Here is a 17,407-nt window from a genome sequence, read left to right as displayed (position 1 = left end):
ATAGACATGGTGGATTAAGAGGGACCACTAGGAATGGGGGTGAAGCTTCTTTGGGGGCGATGAAAAGATTCTAACTTTAGTTCCTGGTGATGGTAGATGCTCTGTGAATATGCTAAACCCTGATATTGCATACTTTAAATCAGGTGGATGTTATGGGAGGTGAGTCATGTCTCAGTAAAACTGTTTCTAGAAGCTAAGTTCATGCTCTCTGGAGAAGGGGTGGCGGGGCTTGTCCGAGCAGCCCCGGGTGAGGCGGGGTCAGAGGGTCTGTGCTGGGACACGGCAGCTACCCTGGGTTCCCAAGTCCTTCAGTCCTTCAGGGGGTGGTCTGGAGCGGTGCGCTCCCCCTTCTGGTTCACCAGGGGCCCCCTCAGTGCTGGCTCCTGCTGACATCCTGTCTCTTAGGTGCTCCCATGGGGACCTCCCCGGGGATTCCTCCCCAACCAGCGTGTTCCTGGGACCCAGGCAGGAAGGGCCTCTCCCAGTTCACTTCACCCCAGCCCGGGGGCCGGGGACGTGCTCAGGACAGTAGGATGTGCGTGGGGAGGGCTCCGGCCTGGGCCAGCAAGGCCGAGATCTGGGTGAGCACCTGCAGTAATCCACATGACCCAGCACCCGGGATCCCTGCTCCAGACCTCTGATTGCTCCTCTGACTAAACAAATAGGTTCAATTCACGTGCGTTATAATTAACTCATCTCAAGTCGTTTTTGAAGGAGAGAAATAATTCATAATAAGCAGTTTAAATTCCCATGTCCCATGAGTGGATTTCCGTCCGTGCTAGAAGCTGAGAAGACCGCAGCCTCTCCACGGCTGTTTCCCGGGTTGCTATCAACCAGGCAGGAGTTTTCTCGGCAGCAGGGCGTGGCCCCGTGTCACCCCGCAGGCCCGAGACTTCTGGGACAGTGTCCCGTGGCTGTTAGCAGAGCGGGAACAGAATTGATTGGCATGCTGAAAAGTTCAGTAGGTAATAAGTCTTAAAAATAAAATGCTTTTTAAAGAACCTGAAACCTATTGGAATTCAAAGACGAGCTCTCCTGCAGTTTGAAAGCCCAGCTGTCAGTCACCGTTTGTTCCGATTGGTGCCGCGGTGACCCCCCTCCTCCGCCCCCCAGGGCGGTTGCCACCCTGGGCTCCTTTTCTCTGCGGTTATGGAAGAGCTTCTTTATGACCCACTGCAGCTGCTATGGTTAAATTTCCTGCAACCAGTGTTCTCGGCGTGTCATCTGTATATATATACAACACTCAGTTTTATCTGAGAATGCCTTCTCCTGAAAACCCTTCTCAAGATGCTCAGCTATCTCCAGGCATCGTGTCTGCACATGCCACGGCCAAGGCCTGTGTGGTCACCTGGGGTGTCGCAGGGCCCCAAGCCCAGCGTTCCCCTGGAAGGAGGGTGTCCAGCCCAACGGGGCCACCTCACCCTCGCGGGACCAGACCAGCCTTCTCTGGGGCAGGGGCCTGCTTCTCTGGAGCGGGTCCTCCCGTGGTGGGGGTCGGCGTTATCCAGGGGCCTTCGCTGTGCCGCAGGGGCAGGGACCCTCCTCGGGGGTTCTCCTGAGGTGGGCTGCCCTCCGGAGTGACCCACGGCGGGGCCGCTGCCCCCCGAGCTGGCTGTGGATTTCGCGGTAGCTGAGACCAGCTCGGTGGGGGGACCACTGCCTGGAGAGCCAGCAGGGGCGGGGAAGCGGCTCACTGGTTGTCTAAACTGGTCCTGGAATCGAAAGCTTCCAGGGCACACGTTCAGCAGACCACCTAGGAGGCCGCACAGGCCTGGGCTTGCCGCAGGGTGGTTCACAGTCAGCTCTGCATAGGAAGGTCCTCTTGCTGTTCAGTCGCTCGGTCGTGTCTGTCTCTGTGACCCCGGGGACTGCAGCAGGCCGGGCTGCACTGGTGGTGACCTTACCCCAGGTCCCTGGGTCCCGAGAGTGAGCAGTGGCCGGAGGGGCAGCCTCGAAGCCCTGGTGGAGGAGCCTGGATGGGAAGGCAGGCAGCTGGGTGCGGGTGGGTGCAGGGCATCCAGCGCCTGCTGGCTGGCTGGCAAGGCAAGGCTGCCACCTTGGAACGACAGCAGCGTGTGCCCGTCTGGGGCTCCGATCCACTGAAGGGCGACGGGTGATGCGGCCAGGTCAGCGCTGGGGCCCTGACGCGCTGGGGTGGACCAGGCCAGCCTTGAGGACCGGGGTCATGGCTGCCCGGCACCCCCAGGCCCCGGGGACGGAAGGATGTGGTGGAGACCCGCAGGAGGGCCTGGCTCGGTGTTTGTTTGGAGGCAGTGAAGGGTTTCCAGTCCTGGTGGCCCGTGGTCAGTGGGTTTCCCTGACAGTCTCGTGTGGCCTGGGCCGCTTCCCCGAGCCCAGGGCCCGAGGGCCAGCGGGCTGCGGGAGGCCCCGCTCGGGGAGCAGCCAGACTCTGTGCACGACCCAGGGTCTTCTTTGGTTTCTCGGCTATGCTGTGTTCAGGCTTGGCAGAGTGGGGTCTGAGACTTTGCTGGGGGGCTTGTCCAGGAGAGGCCCAGGCCTGGGCTGGCCCCCCCAGCCTTCACCCCTGAGCTGCCTGCCACCTGTCCACCACCTGGGGAGCCACCGAGATCTGGAAGGCTCTCCTCTGCCCAGTGGGAGGGTGGTGGGGGTCCCATGGGGTGTAGTCTTGGGAACGAGGGTTCGGAGCCCAGCTCCTATCCTGGGGCAGCTGCTGGGGGGCCAGCAGGGGGCGGGGGCTGGCTGCTCTCCATCGCCGGGCTTGCACTGGGGGCGCGAGGGCGCTGGTCCTTTCCGTCCTGGCCACGCTGCCTGTCCTGCCATCTGTCCTGCCCACCTGTCCTGCCATCTGCCTCCTCTCCTCCCCTTCCTGGAGTTTGGCTGAGACCGCGCTGCGGTGACCAGGCATCCTTCTAAGAGTTTTCCTGCTGCCGCATTTGCTTCCTACTTGGGAAGCAAGAGTCATGGATCCTGTCCTGGTTACTCTTAACCTCCTCCTCTTTCCCAGGCGGACCCCCTGGGAAAGTGAGAGTGAGACCTTAGAGTGAGACCTGGGCTGACCGCCGGCTCTGCCGTGCCCACTGATGTGACCTTGGCTGTGAGTTTTCTTCATCTGGGTCAGTATCGGGCCACCTCAGTGAGGGGCCTGGTGGTACCTACTGGGACAAAACCGGTGCCCTGCCCAGGGCTGGGGGCACTCATGGTTCCCGTCACATTCTGCCCCAACCCAGCTGGCCAGCCTCACGAAGCTTAGGTCCCTCCAGCATCGTCACATGCCTGGCTCAGATGGGCACTTGAGGGCAGGGCCTCAGATCACACACACCCAGGCATCCACGTCCGCATCCCACACCCCTAGCCTGCATCACAGAGCAGGTGTTTGCGTGATGGATAATTCCATCAGCTTCACAGAATCGGTTCTGAATTGTCAGCTTCGGCGCTTCGGACTTACTCAGTCACTGCTGTGTTTTTGTGTGTTTTCTCTTGCCTTCTTGGAGGCTGCTTATTCACTACTCATCTAACCGCCTAAGTGCTATCTTCGTGAATTTTATTTTTGTCCTGTAACAGTGAAAACTGTCACTGCTATGGATTTATTTTGAGAAAATATTGACATCGTGTGCCAAAAAGACATCCTTACTGGGCTCTATTTTATTCTCTCATGGTTTTTATTTCAAGGTAGGGTGAGTACTTCTTCCTGACCGTATCAATTGATTCTCTTTGCCGTGGACATTTTACTCAGGGACATTTGAAAGTCTCATTTAAAATTTAATGTTAAACGTTGTTGAATGAGGCCGGCTGATCCAAGTCGCAGAGAGCAGCACGTCTGTCCTCTTCTCTCTGTCTCCCTGCAGTCCGCGGTCCCGCCTCCAAGCTGGCCTGAGGGTGACCCTGCCCTGCTGGACCGATTTAGGTCTGAGTGATGAGCCAGGCTAGAGATTGCTGTGTTCGCTTTGTTCTCTGCATACTTAGAAATGGAAACGTGGCACCAAAATGTTCTTTTGGATCCTGTTGATCAGCACAAATTGAATCGCTGAAGTTGTGTTCATTCATTTCCTGGACCCTTGCCTGGAAGTTTCATCTTCACAGCGTCTGGGTCTCCCGGTGGGGATCTGACACCATTGGCAAGATTCTCCCGCCGCACCTTGGCACCCTGAGCCCCCCGGGAACTCTTTCCGTCTTTTCAGTTCTGGCTGTGTGTCACGGCCTGCGGGATCTCAGTTCCCTGACCAGGGATCGAACCCGTGCCCCTGTGCTGGAAGCATGGAGTCCTAACCACTGGGCCGCCAGAGAAGTCCACAGAGGAGAATTTTGATTCTTTGTTGGAAATCATTCCTTCCGAGGGGGCTGGAAAGCTATCTCGGAATATAACTAAAATTTTAAAATCACACAGGCCTTCTGTATTTCAACAAAATAAAGATAGTTGCCAGCTTAAAAAAATTTTTTTTCTGAATTCTCTAATTTCTTCAATGCATGCACGTGTGCACATGTGTGTGTGTTGTACACATCTCTCTATTTTTGGTGACGGTCAACACACTCGTAGCTCTGGTCTTAAGCTCTTGGCTGTACTGGAAGCAAAGCGCCGTGAGCCCAAAGGGTCCGTCTTGGTCCTTCCACTCCCAGGCGACAGGTTCCGCTCCACCCGGGCCGTGTCCCCAGGGAGGGGGAGGCCGGTTTGGAGGATGTTTGTTGCTCATGGTCACGGAGGTGTGTGGCCCACCCAGTCTGGGGGGTGCTGGGTGGGGTCCCCCGATACTGTGCTATCGTTTTCTTCCCTGCCTTTCCCTGGGGGGGCGGCCCTCTTCTGCTCCCTTCTGCCTTCTCCCTCATGTGGGTGTCGGCCACGCCCTGGAGGTGCCAGGTTAAATCCTGGCAGGGGTGTCTCTCCCTGCCCCCCAGCTTCTGAAACCAGGAGGAGGCCCCGGGGTAGGAAGTGGGTCCAGATGGGCCGTAATGGAGGGATGGGCCCCGGGGGCCTTGAGGCCAGGGTGGTGAGGGCACCGTCCAGGCAGCTGCCCGCCTTCCAGTCCCTCTCCTTCCGGTCAGCACAAGGAAGGGGGCAGAAATGTACTGCCAGCCGCTGACCCGACCCTGGTTCCCCTCTCATCACAGAGGGGTCACTGGTGGGCATCCTGGGGGAGTCAGCCGAGCCCATGGAGGGGACCTGGGAGTCATGGATGCTGGGGGCCTGCAGGGTGGGGTCTGGCCTGCCCTGGTTCTGCATTCTCAGCAGTGGGTGCTCAGGTGCCTTTGCCGGGTAGGGATTGGGGGGGGTGGTGAATCTCCGATCTCCTGTGAAAAGTCCCCGGGGGGGTTCTCCCCATGATCCAAGACCCCTGCTCGGAGGACGATCCATCCGGGAACAGGTGACCCTGGGGGAGGGGCGAAACTCAGGCTCCATGAGCTAAGCTGTGAGCTGACAAATCACAAAAATAAGTTACCTTGTGTTCGGCAGACTGCTGGGCGTAGTCACAGGTGGGCTGCCTCCCAGGCAGGAGGAGGAGGGAGCAGGGGCTGACCTGTTATCACCTTCGCTCCGGTCTCTCTGCGATCACGGAGGGCCCTCGTGTAAAGACACGCTCGAGGGTGCTGTCCCCCCTCCCATGGGCGTGTCCTCACCCTGCATTCAGATCGAGGGGACACGGCCTTGGCCCCAGGGCCGGAGGGAGACCACGTGGAGGCCTGCGGTGGCCGGAAGTGTGTGGACAGGACACGCGGTGTGACCACTGGGCTAGAGCTGGGGGCGGGCAGGGGACCTGCAGGCCGGACGGAGGCGCATTGAGACCCAGGGTCGGAAGGGCCCCCTGGGGGTTCCGTGGGAGCTGAGCCTCTGAGAGGAGGGTGTGCGGCGCCAAAGCCCCTTTCCTCCTGGCATGGTGGAAGCTGGACTGCCGGCTGGGGGGCCTGGGCAGCAGAGCCGGCCCTCTCTTCAGCCGCTGCCTTTATGGCCTTGGCTTAGTCTCCGGAATAAAGCTCCTTCCTAAGAGTGAGTCCACTGTCCTCGGCCCCCAGCACGCCCCAGCCCCTGTCTGTGGTCACCCGCCCCCACGCATGCAGGGACGCGGGGGCCCATCAGGGTGAGGGGGCCACACCCGGGGTGCCCGCTTACTCCGCTCTCCCCACAGCGGTCGGACCCACAGCTGCTGGCGCAGTTCTACCATGCGGACGAGGAGCTGAGCCAGGTGGCCGCCGAGCTGGACAGCCTGGACGGGCGGAAGGACCCCCAGCGCTGCACGCTGCTCGTCAGCCAGTTCCGCTCCTGCCAGGTGAGGGGCGGGGCGGGCGGAGGGGCTGCGGGGAGCCCAGCTGGGGGGTGCAGAGCTGGTGAGAAGGGGCGGGCTCACGGGCCCCCTCCAGGGGAATGGGGGGGACGGAGGGCCAGCGGAGAAGGGGGTGGGCCTGCGGGGGGCTGCCCCAGAGCTGGAGGGTGGCGACCTCCCCGCTGCACGGTCCAGACCTCCCTGTTGGGAATTCCTGCGGCCCAGCAATCACGGCTTCACCAGCCGGACAACTTCTGTAGAGCGACAGGGGGGTGGGTCATTCGCCGAGTCCCAGAGCCTTCTCAGCCCACCAGCCTGCACCTCTCCGATCGGTGAGGTGGGGGCTTGGGTGTGCATCCGAGATCACAGGGTGGGTAGGGTCCCGCCAAGGGTTTCAAGCACCCTCCTCTGTCATCTCTCAGGAGGGGCCAGGGCCCAGGGGGCCACGAGGGTCTCCTACCTGCCTGGTCCCTGCAGCTCACTGAGCCCTGCTGGGGAGGAGGCCACTCTCTGCCCCTCCCCTCCTGGCAGGGGGGACTTGCTCCCTGGGACTCTTTGATCCCAAGCCCTCCTGGGCCTGCTCACTGCATGATACACAGACGGACCGAGTGGCTGAAACTTATCTGGTGCCTCGCAGAGCCTCGGCAGGAAAAGCAGAGAGGGAGATCTGCCCTGGGACTGGATGCAGGCAAAGCAGCTTTAAAAAGGTGGAGAAAAGTCATAAAAATCAGCTAAAGTACCTCACACTCACATGGCAACACCAGAACCTTTCACGTCTCATGCTCCCGGAGGACCTCTGTGTCGGGGTCCCCAAGGCCACCCCAGGTTCCAGCAGGAGAATGCGTAGGACTCGGCACATTCGTCCTATCGGCTCTGATCCATCACAGTGAGAAGCTGCAAGGCAGAACCAGCAATGGGAGAAGGTCCAGTGGGGGAGGGGGGTGGGGTCCAGGGGAGACGGGTGCCAGCTTCCAGAACCCCGTCCCGAGGACACACACGGACCCACAGAGACACGTGTCCCCAGGGAAGCCCGTCACAGACTCAGCTGGGGTTCTTACTGGGGGCCGGCCCTGGGGGCCCCTCTGCGGGGCAGGCACTCAATCCAGCCCCAGGGAGAAGGGTGTGAGCGCAGACACAGCAGGGAGGCACGGGGAGCCCCCATCGGTGGGGGTGCTGGGGGCCCTGCCGACACCCCAGCTCCTGGACGCCAGCCCAGGGCCAGCCCCGCTCGTGGGCCTCTCGGAGGACGGCAGTCAGGCCCGCTGGGAGGACCGCTCTCTGCACAACTGCATGGCCCCAAGTGTGGCTGAGGCCCCCCGGGTCCTGGCTCCATACTCAGGCGCCTGCTCAGGAAAAAGGACTTGGAAGAGCCGCCGAAGTGAGCCTCCCTATGCGAGCCGTTCCTTCAGAGAGGCTCGGCGGGGTCACATGTAACTGGCCTGTTACTGGGGCGCCTGCGGTTGTCAGGGGCTCCTGCGGCGGTGAATTCCTATGAGGCTCAGCTGGTCACAGTGGGAAGTGATTTTCATCTCTAAAGTCTCTCCCGAAACAGGCATTTTGCCTTTTCTAGTTTTCATCGAGGTCTCACGTTCTGTCTGTCACAATGCCGCTGGTTCATTCCCTCCTTTGTTCCGTGGCGCTTACCCGCAGATGTGCCCCTCTGCAGAAGGTGGATGATGCCACGGGGGGCAGGCAGGCTTGGGGGGGACAGGGTGGGCGTCTCACAGGCCGCTGCAGTCAGGGAGGGGTTTGGACAGAGGCTGTGCGCCGGGGGGGTGCCGTGAGTGACCACGACACACATGAGATAAAATGTGCTGGTCTGGCGGAGGGGCTGGCTGCAGCACGCCCTGCTGGGCCCCTGGGTGGCCTTGATTTTAGAGCTCCGTCACCCTGGGGGGGTCACCCGGATTTAGCTGGTCTCCAGTCCAGGGGGCTCAGTGGTGAGGAATCCGTATGCCAATGCAGGAGACGCGGGTTTGATCCCTGGGTCAGGAAGGTCCCCTGCAGGAGGGGATGGCAACCCACTGCAGTCTTCTTGCCTGGAGAAACCCGCGGACAGTGGAGCCTGGCGGGCTGCAGCCCAGGGGGCCGCAGAGTCGGACAGGACTGAGCAGGCACGCACTTGCTCTTCCCCGCCCCTGATGTTCCCAGCATCTGTGCGTCAGTTCCCGGAGCATGTGGACGCCCCCCACCAAGTGCCCAGAGGTCGACTTTCTCAGCCGTGGGCAAGGGCTCGGCCCCTTGCCTGGGGCGCCTCAGGCTTCCCAGGTGCCATCACACCAGGTGCCCTCCACTCAGCGGGGACATCTGTGCGGAGCCCGCAGGACAGCACCAGCCCAGCCTGGTTCTGCTTTCCGGGGAGGGCCTGGGGGGGGTCCCATTTTCCTAATTCTTTACAAGCCTGGTCATTGTTTTTATTGGCTGCCTGGCATTAGGACTTCTACCTTGCTGGTAGCCGAATATTTTTGTTTTCCTGTTAAGCTTTTGGAGCTTTATTTTGTAATACAGGTTGGTTGCTTGTAAATGGTTGGATCCTTTTTTTTTTGTTTTAAGATGTCTCGCAGGATCAGAGCTCTGTTTAGTTTGGGGCTAAGAAGCATTGCTACTGAGTACCCCGGCTATGGACTCAGTGCCCTGTGATCTGTGAGCATTTCTTCGCTGTGGGCCCTGTACCCAGCTAGACACTCAGGGGCCTCTCCACGGCTGTCTCCCCGAGCAGCTGGCTCATCTCCACCACTCTATCCTCTGGATTCGGGTGGCCTTGGCCTCCCCAGACTCTTGGTTCTGTCTCTTCAGCCAGGGCGTTTGCTGGGTCCCGCCTGGTCCCCTCTGTCTGTGCCAGGACCCGAGAATTCCCTCCAGGCGGTGGGCTGGGCGGTCACAGCTCCCGCCTCATCTGTTTTTCTTCTCACTGGGGTCATGCGTTGCCTGAGGTCCAGTGTCTGGAGAATCCTTGCCTTGTTTCCATATTTATCATTTGAGGAGGTAGTTTTCATTCCTGTCACTCCATCTTGGCTGGAATCGGACGTTCCAGTAAAGATCCCATGAGGGACACTGTTCAGCACTGCTCCAGCTCTGGGGACCGGTCAGCGTCCCTGGGTCCCTCGGCGGATATTTACTGGGGCGTCCTCAGGCAGCTCCGGGCCTGGGCTGGGCGGTGGGGAGCATCACCACCAAAAGGCCACATGACTTTGGGCAAGGGCTTGGCTCCCTGGCCCTCAGTAGCCTCCGCTGTTTTCTGGGCACTTGCTGTTGGTTTTGACATTAGTTTTTCGTTAGTTTGTTGAATCGTGAGAAAGGGACCTGCCCACCCAGAAAATCTTTTAAAAAGAACTGACGGTGAGACTGCTCAGTGATGGTTGGATTTTATTTTCATGTTTTGTGCAGTTCTTCTTATGGTGCAGAATTTCCTTCAGAGTTTAGGGCATCACCTGTTTGCATTAGAAAGTCGCGCTTCCTGCTCACATCTGCTGCCTGAGAAAAACGAAGCTCAAGCCTCAGAGGAGGGGAGGGCTGTTGAGACAAAATTGCCCAGGGTGAGAGTGTCAATGAGTGCTGTCTCTCTGGAAAGCAGTTTGGCAGAATGGGATCAGAGCCTTTAACCGCAGTTCATGCTTGGCTTTGTCATGCTGCCTCTAGGCATATGGCTTCTGAGGGGCCAGCCGAAGTTCAGCATCAGGCACCACGTGGTGACTGCATTATTCGAGGAAAATTAGAAGTGTCGTAGCGTCCAGCAGAGGTGGAAGCAGGGAGTTGAAAGGATGGTGTGCGCCCTGGGATCTTACGTGGCTCCCCATCACAAGCTGGACTTCTGGGAAGTCATAGTAGCGTGTCCCAACAGTAAGCAACAGCAGCAGCATGCAGAGTGACATACGCGGACGATCCCAGCTGACGGGAGGAAGCCCATGGGGACCAGAACAGGGAGGGGGCGTGTCACCTGCAGTCTCTGTTCCAAGGACACTCCCCGCCCCTCCACATTCCCGGTTCCCAGTTCCCGCGATGGATGTGCATTCATCTCAGCCTTAACAAACCACAAAGGAACGAAATTTTCAACATTATTGTAATTCTACTGAATGAATGGTACATGTTTCCAGAACAGGACATTTTGAGAAAAGAGTGGGGTGGCATCTAAGGTTCGGTGAAGCAGCTTTGAGGAGGCCGGGCTTACAGGTCAGCCCTTAGTGACGTCCGTCCGACAGCAGGTCTTGCCTGACCATGTTGCCATCAAGCCCAGGATGACACAGGCTGAGAATGTCAGTCAAAGCAGCACAGAGAGTGGGTGTTGAAGATCCGCTTCTAGAGCGTCTGTCCACCCAGTTCAGTTCAGTTGCTCAATTGTGTCCGACTCTTTGCAACCCCGTGGACTGCAGCACGCCAGGCCTCCCTGTCCATCACCAACTTCCAGAGCTTGCTCAAACTCATGTCCATCGAGTCAGTGATGCCATCCAACCATCTCACCCTCTGTCATCCCCTTCCCCTCCCACCTTCAATCTTACCCAGCATTAAGGTCTTTTCCAAGGAGTCCGTTCTTCGCATCAGGTGGCCAAAGTATTGGAGTATCAGCTTCAACATCTGTCCTTCCAATGAACATTCAGGACTGATTTCCTTTAGGATGGACTGGTTGGATCTCCTTGCAGTCCAAGGGACTCTCAAGAGTCTTCTCCAACACCACAGTTCAAAAGCATCAATTCTTTGGCGCTCAGCTTTCTTTATAGGCCAACTCTCACATTCATACATGACTACTGGAAAAACCATAGCTTGGACTAGATGGGCCTTTGTTGGCAAAGTAGTGTCTCTGCTTTTTAATATGCTGTCTAGGTTGGTCATAGCTTTTCTTCCAAGGAGCAAGTGTCGTTTAATTTCATGGCAGCAGTCACCATCTACAGTGATTTTGGAGCCCAAGAAAATGAAGTCTGTCAGTGCTTCCATTGTTTCTCCATCTGTTTGCCATGAAGTGATGAGACCAGATGCCATGATCTTCGTTTTTTGAATGTTGAGCTTTAAGCCAACTTTTTCACTCTCCTCTTTCACTTTCATCAAGAGGCTCTTTAGTTCCTCTTCCCTTTCTGCCGTAAGGGTGGTGTCATCTGTGTATCTGAGGTTATTGATAATTCTCCCGGCAGTCTTGATTCCAGCTTGTGCTTCATCCAGCCCAGCGTTTCTCATGATATACTCTGCATTTAAGCTAAATAAGCAGGGTGACAATACACAGCCTTGACGTACTCCTTTCCCAATTTTGAACCAGTCTGTTGTTCCATGTCTGATTCTAACTATTGCTTCTTGACCTGCATAGAGATTCTTCTCGGGAGGCAGGTCAGGTGGTCTGGTATTCCCATCACTTTTAAGAATTTTCCAGTTTGTTGTGATCTACACAGTCAAAGGCTTTGGCGTAATCAATGAAGCAGAAGTAGATGTTTTTCTGGAATTTTCTTGCTTTTTCTATAATCAAATGAATGTTGGCAATGTGATCTTTGGTTCCTCTGACGTTTCTAAATCCAGCTTGAACATCTGAAAGTTCATGGTTCATGTACCATTGAAGTCTCACTTGGAGAATTTTGAGCAGATGAGTCCAATTGTGCGGTGGTTTGAACATTCTTTGGCATTGCCTTTCTTTGGGATTGGAATGAAAGCTGAGATTTTCCAGTCCTGTTGCTGCAGCTGAATTTTCCAAATTTGCTGGCATATTGAGTGCAGCACTTTCACAGCATCATCTTTTAGGACTTGAAATAGCTCAGCTGGAATTCCATCACCTCCACTAGCTTTGTTCATAGTGATGCTTCCTAAGGCTCACTTGGCTCCGCATTCCAGGATGTTTGGCTCGAGGTGAATGATCACACCATCGTGGTTACCTGGGTCATTAAGATCTTTTTTTATATAGTATTTCTGTGTATTCTTCCCACCTCTTCTTAAGATTTGTTGCTTCTGTTATGTCTATACCGTTTCTGTCCTTTATTGTGCCCATATGCTTCCCTGATAGCTCAGTTGATAAAGAAGCTGCCTGCAATGCAGGAGACCCCGGTTTGATTCCTGGGTCAGGAAGATCCACTGGAGAAGAGATAGGCTACCCGCTCCAGTATTCTTGGACTTCCCTTGTGGCTCAGCTGGTATAAAATCCGCCTGCAGTGAGGGAAACCTGGGTTCGATCCCTGGGTTGTGAAGATCCCCTGGAGAAACGAAAGGCTACCCACTCCAGTATTCTGGCCTGGAGAATTCCGTGGACTGTACAGTTCATGCAGTCACAAAGAGTCAGACACAACTGAGTGACTTTCACTTTCACTTTTGCATGAAATGTTCCCTTGGTATCTCTAATTTTCTTGAAGAGAAAATTCAAGTCCTTCCCATCTCTAGTCTTTCCCATTCTATTGTTTCCCTTTATTTCTTTGCATTGATCACTGAGGAAGGCTTTCTTATCTCTCCTTGCTATTCTTTGAAACTCTGCATTCAGATGGGAATATCTTTCCTTTTCTCCTTTGCCTTTCGCTTCTCTTCTTTTCACAGCTAGTTGTAAGGTTTCCTCAGACAGCCATTTTGTATTTTTGCATTTCTTTTTCTTGGGGATGGTTTTGATCACTGCCTCCTATACAATGTCACAAATCTCCATCCGTAGTTCTTCAGGCACTCTATCAGATCTAATCCCTTGAATCTATTTGTCACTTCCACTGCATAATTCTAAGGGATTTGATTTAGGTCATACCTGAACGGTCTAGTGGTTTTCCCAACTTTCTTCAATTTAAGTCTGAATTTGGCAATAAGGAGTTCATGGTCTGAGCCACCGTCAGCTCCCGGTCTTGTTTTTGCTGACTGTATAGACCTTCTCCATCTTCGCCTGCAAAGAATATAATCAATCTGATTTCGGTGTTGACCATCTGGTGATGTCCATGTGTAGAGTCTTCTCTTGTGTTGTTGGAGGAGGGTGTTTGCTATGACCAGCGTGTTCTCTTGGTAAAACTCTGTTAGCCTTTGTCCTGCTTCATTTTATACTCCAAGGCCAAACTTGCCTGTTACTCCAGGTATCTCTTGACTTCCTACTTTTGCATTCCAATCCCCTGTGATGACAAGGACACTTTTTTTTTGGTGTTAGTTCTAGAAGATCTTGTAGGGCCTCATAGACATGTTCAGCTTCAGCTTCTTTGGCATTAGTGGTTGGGCCACAGACATGGATTACTGTGATATTGAATGGTTTGCCTTGAAAACTAACAGAGATCACTCTTTTGTTTTTGAGATTGCATCCAAGTAATGTATTTTGGACTCTTCTGTTGACTGTGAGGGCTACTCCATTTCTTCTAAGGGATTCCTGCCCACAGTAGTAGATATAATAGTCATCTGAGTTAAACACACCCATTCCAGTCCATTTTAGTTCACTGATTCCTAAAATGTCTATGTTCACTCTCTCCATCTCCTGCTTGATTATTTCTAATTTGCCTTGATTCATGGACCTAACATTCCAGGTTCCTATGCCATATTGCTCTTTACAGCATCGGACTTTACTTCCATCACCAGTCACACCCCCAACTGGGCGTTGTTTTCTCTTTGGCTCCATCCCTTCATTCTTTCTGGAGTTATTTCTCCACTCTTCTTCACGAGCATATTGGGCACCTACCCACCATCTGTCCACCCAGGAATTCCGTTTCTCTAGCTCTGTCCTCAGAAATGTGTGCACAGGTGTTCAGAGAGATGTTTGGGACGGTCACCGTGGCCGAGCCTGCAGGGAGCCGAGGGTGGGTCCGCAGGGGGAGGTTCGGCCGTCGCAGAGGGCGCCGCACTGTGCCTGCGGGGACTGATGTGGGAAGTGCCCCAGTGCTCGTGGCGGGCGCCCTAGACACCTGGCCGTGGGGAAGGGCAGGCAGGCGGGTGGTCCTCCCTGGGTGCTTCTGGGAGGGTTGGGCTCCTCACAGCGCGAGCCAAACAGGCCCCCAGGCACTGCCACATGGCCACGACACCTCCCGGCACACCAGGGCTTGTTTCTCGGATTTGCCCAGCGGTCCTGCCAAGCCGCCCGCTGGAGCTGCGTCCTAGTGCCCTCCCCGCTTCTGTTTCAGGACAACGTGCTGAACATCATTAACCAGATCATGGACGCATGCATCCCCCAGGACCGAGCCCCGCGGGACTTCTGTGTCAAGTTCCCCGAGGAGATCCGCCACGACAACCTGGCCGGCCAGCTGTGGTTCGGCGCCGAGGTAGCCCAGCTGGTCCTCCGTGACTGTCCCCCGTGGGCGCCTGCAGATGCAGGGCGTCTCCTCTCCTCCGGGTGGCAGACGGTGCTGAGCCTGCTCCCCTGAAACTACACAAGCAAATACAGACAGGAGGTTTCACGTGTGATTTCTATGAGGTTCTTCAGCCCCCAGACATGTGAACATGGTCCTCTGCTGCAGTAACCCCGACACTCAGACGGCCCTGACCCCCCACGGGGCTGTTCACTCCTGCCCGGGCCGGGGGGCTGCACCCCAGCCTGCAGTCCCACCAGCACTCACACGGCCCTCAGATCGCCGTCTTCCGCTCCCAAGGAGGCGCCTGAGGCTCTGGAGGGAGGTGACCCTCCCAGGCAGGACCAGCCTCACTCTGGGCAGCGGTGTCCATGGGGAGCCCCCTCCCTGGCCCCTCTCTCAGGACGCTAGCACACGCGGTCCCCCCCCACCCAGCTCTCCAGGACTCCTCGCCTGCCCCCGCCTCCCTGCACCCTGCCGGCCCTGGGCCCGCCTGCTCCCCCATCTCCGTCTGTCCCACCTTGCTCCTCCGAGCCACCTGGCTCGGGTGTCCCCGCTGGGGACTGCTCCGGACGGTGGGGGTGGCCCCAGGCAGGCTGTCTCTTCCCCCAGCCTCAGGTTTCACCTCTGCAGTGTGGGTCTCAAGGGAAGGGGCAGCTGTAGGGGCCGTGAGGCGAGGCAGGGAGGCTTTGTGGACAGGAGGTGTCTGCATCTTAGAAAAGTCGGGGGTCTCGGAAAAGCCCGGGGCAGCTGTGGGCTGTGTGCCTGGGCGAGAGCCGGAAGGTGGTGTAGGCGGGGTGTCTGCGGGGTTTCTGCGGGGCCAGGGGGCAGGAGACAGGGGTCACATGCCCAGGAGGGCCCCTCGTGGAGCCCTAAACCCAAGGGCATTTGTTATCACGGCGGTGATTGCTCTGCATCTAAGAGAAACCAGCAGGGAGCCGGTGCCCAGAGAGGCGGGCGGATGGCGAGAGCAGCGGGGAGGGGTCTCAGGGATGGGAGCCGGGGGAGGGCCTCGGGGAGGCCACGCCTCCCACCCCCGCCCCGGCCCACGTGTGGCCGCCCTGACCCCGCCACTGCCCGCAGTGCCTGGCCGCCGGCTCCATCATCATGAACCGCGAGCTGGAGAGCATGGCCATGCGGCCGCTGGCCAAGGAACTGACCCGCAGCTTGGAGGACGTGCGCGGGGCCCTGCGCGACCAGGCGCTGCGGGACCTCAACACCTACACGGAGAAGATGCGGGAGGCGCTCCGGCACTTCGACGTGCTGTTCGCGGAGTTCGAGCTGAGGTGACCGGAGGCCGCGGCCGGCTGGTGGGGGCTCGGCCGTCTGCGGCTGAAGCCTCCGCGAAGGGAGGCCCCTCCCCACTGGTTCCGGGCGTCAGGGTGGAGCGGACCCCTGGGGTGGGAGGGGGTGGGCACTGCGAGGGGAGGGGCCAGGGCAGGCGGAAGGACCAGGGATGAGGGGGCCCAGGTCCCGCCCCCACCTCTGCCCCTGGCGCCGCCCCCAGCGGTGACGCACCCCGGCAGTCCTGTGGGTGCAGGTCGTCCACCGCCCCCTCCCAGCCCACATCTCTGGGCTCCCACCCGGGACACCGCCTGAGCCGGTCTGAGGTGGTCACTAGGGTCCTGCTGGGCCCCCAGCTCCAGCGTGTGGGGGGCCCCCTGCCGCTCAGCGGGCCTGCCCTGCCCTTCCACCAGCGGCAGACGACAGGACAGGGCCCTTCCCCACCCCGCCAGCCCCCAAGGGCTCTGGAGGGCCCGGGACTGTGGGGACTGGGCTGCAGGATGTCCACAGACACGGACACGCTTGGGGTGCAGGAGACGCAGGAGGCCCAAGGCCGTCCACGGCGGTGCGGGTTAGCGGAAACTGCCTGACTTGTGACGCGTGGGAGGAGGAGGAAGTCACAAGGTTCCAGATGGTTCTCTAGGGGGCGGGGCCCACACATGAGCTTTCTACCTTTCCATCTGCTTGTCTGCTCCAGATTTCCCCAAGTGAGCTTTTATTACAAGAGAGGCTAGTTAGTCACTTAGGAGGAACGAGAAACGTCCTCACCTGGGGAAGGGGTGAGTCCTGCTCCGCAGGGGCCAGGGCCCCTCGCCGCCCTGGATGCACGTGGTCTCCCCCTCCTTCCGGCGAGGCGGGGGCCTCTCAGAATGAGCAGTGGTGGCTCCCGGCCGGTCTGTGGGCCCGAGGAGGTAGGAGCTTCGGCTCAAAATAGGGGCAGTGATGCTGGGTTTGCGAGCTTGTGAGCTCCTGAGAGGCGCCAGGGGGCTGCAGTCAGGGGGACCCCATTTGGTCGTCCGTTAAGACCTTCTGGGCTCGGGGACACGGCCAGGCGCCCCGGGTGTGGCCCTCACCCCCACCCCTGTGCCTGCAGCTACGTGTCGGCCATGGTGCCCGTGAAGTCCCCCCGGGAGTACTACGTGCAGCAGGAGGTCATCGTGTTGTTCTGCGAGACGGTGGAGAGGTGAGGCCCTGTGACCTGGGGGCCGCTCCCCCTGCCACCCCGACCTGGGGGAGGGCTGCACCCGGGAAGGGCGCCGTGCCAGTGCGCCGCGTCCATGAGCCCTGGCTGCCCCCCCCCCCCCAGCCCCACAGTCCCGTTTCTCTGGGCCCGGAGGGTGGGTCCTGCAGGTGAAGCTCGCTGGGTCCAGGGGGGCTCCAGACTCAGCCCCAGGAGCCAGGCTCCTCACCTCCTCACCCGTCTCCTCCCTCGCCTCCTCCCGCTCCTCACTTCCTGTCCTCCACTCCTCTCCCCGCCAGGCCAGGATGGAGCCCTCATGGGCTGGGTTTCAGGGGTGATTCATTGGTAATCTAAGCATACCTTGTTCGGGGAGGCGGGTCAGATCTGAAGTCAGATTTTATGACTAGACTAAGATTGAACCTGGAATAGTCCTCGTATATGACAAGTGATTCGGTGGCAGGTGAGTTTTGAACTTGCCTAATATCACATCATTGGAGAAGGAAATG

At 57.9% G+C, this 17,407-nt stretch overlaps 1 protein-coding gene across 1 annotated transcript in view; it reads left to right on the top strand.

Moving 5' to 3' along the window:
• The window catches only part of ZFYVE28 (zinc finger FYVE-type containing 28), a 98,435-nt gene that overhangs the window by 42,195 nt on the left and 38,833 nt on the right, over window positions 1-17,407 (top strand). Inside the window, exons 2-5 of the mRNA XM_061145133.1 lie at window positions 6,099-6,239; window positions 14,273-14,410; window positions 15,521-15,723; window positions 16,815-16,904. Of these exons, the coding sequence (XP_061001116.1) occupies window positions 14,303-14,410; window positions 15,521-15,723; window positions 16,815-16,904 (401 nt within the window). The 5' untranslated portion in view covers window positions 6,099-6,239; window positions 14,273-14,302. The remainder of the gene's footprint in view (window positions 1-6,098; window positions 6,240-14,272; window positions 14,411-15,520; window positions 15,724-16,814; window positions 16,905-17,407) is intronic.

Source organism: Dama dama, chromosome 6 (assembly GCF_033118175.1).
Source record: "Dama dama isolate Ldn47 chromosome 6, ASM3311817v1, whole genome shotgun sequence".
NCBI lineage: Eukaryota > Metazoa > Chordata > Mammalia > Artiodactyla > Cervidae > Dama > Dama dama.
This window is presented reverse-complemented; position numbering and strand designations above follow the sequence as displayed.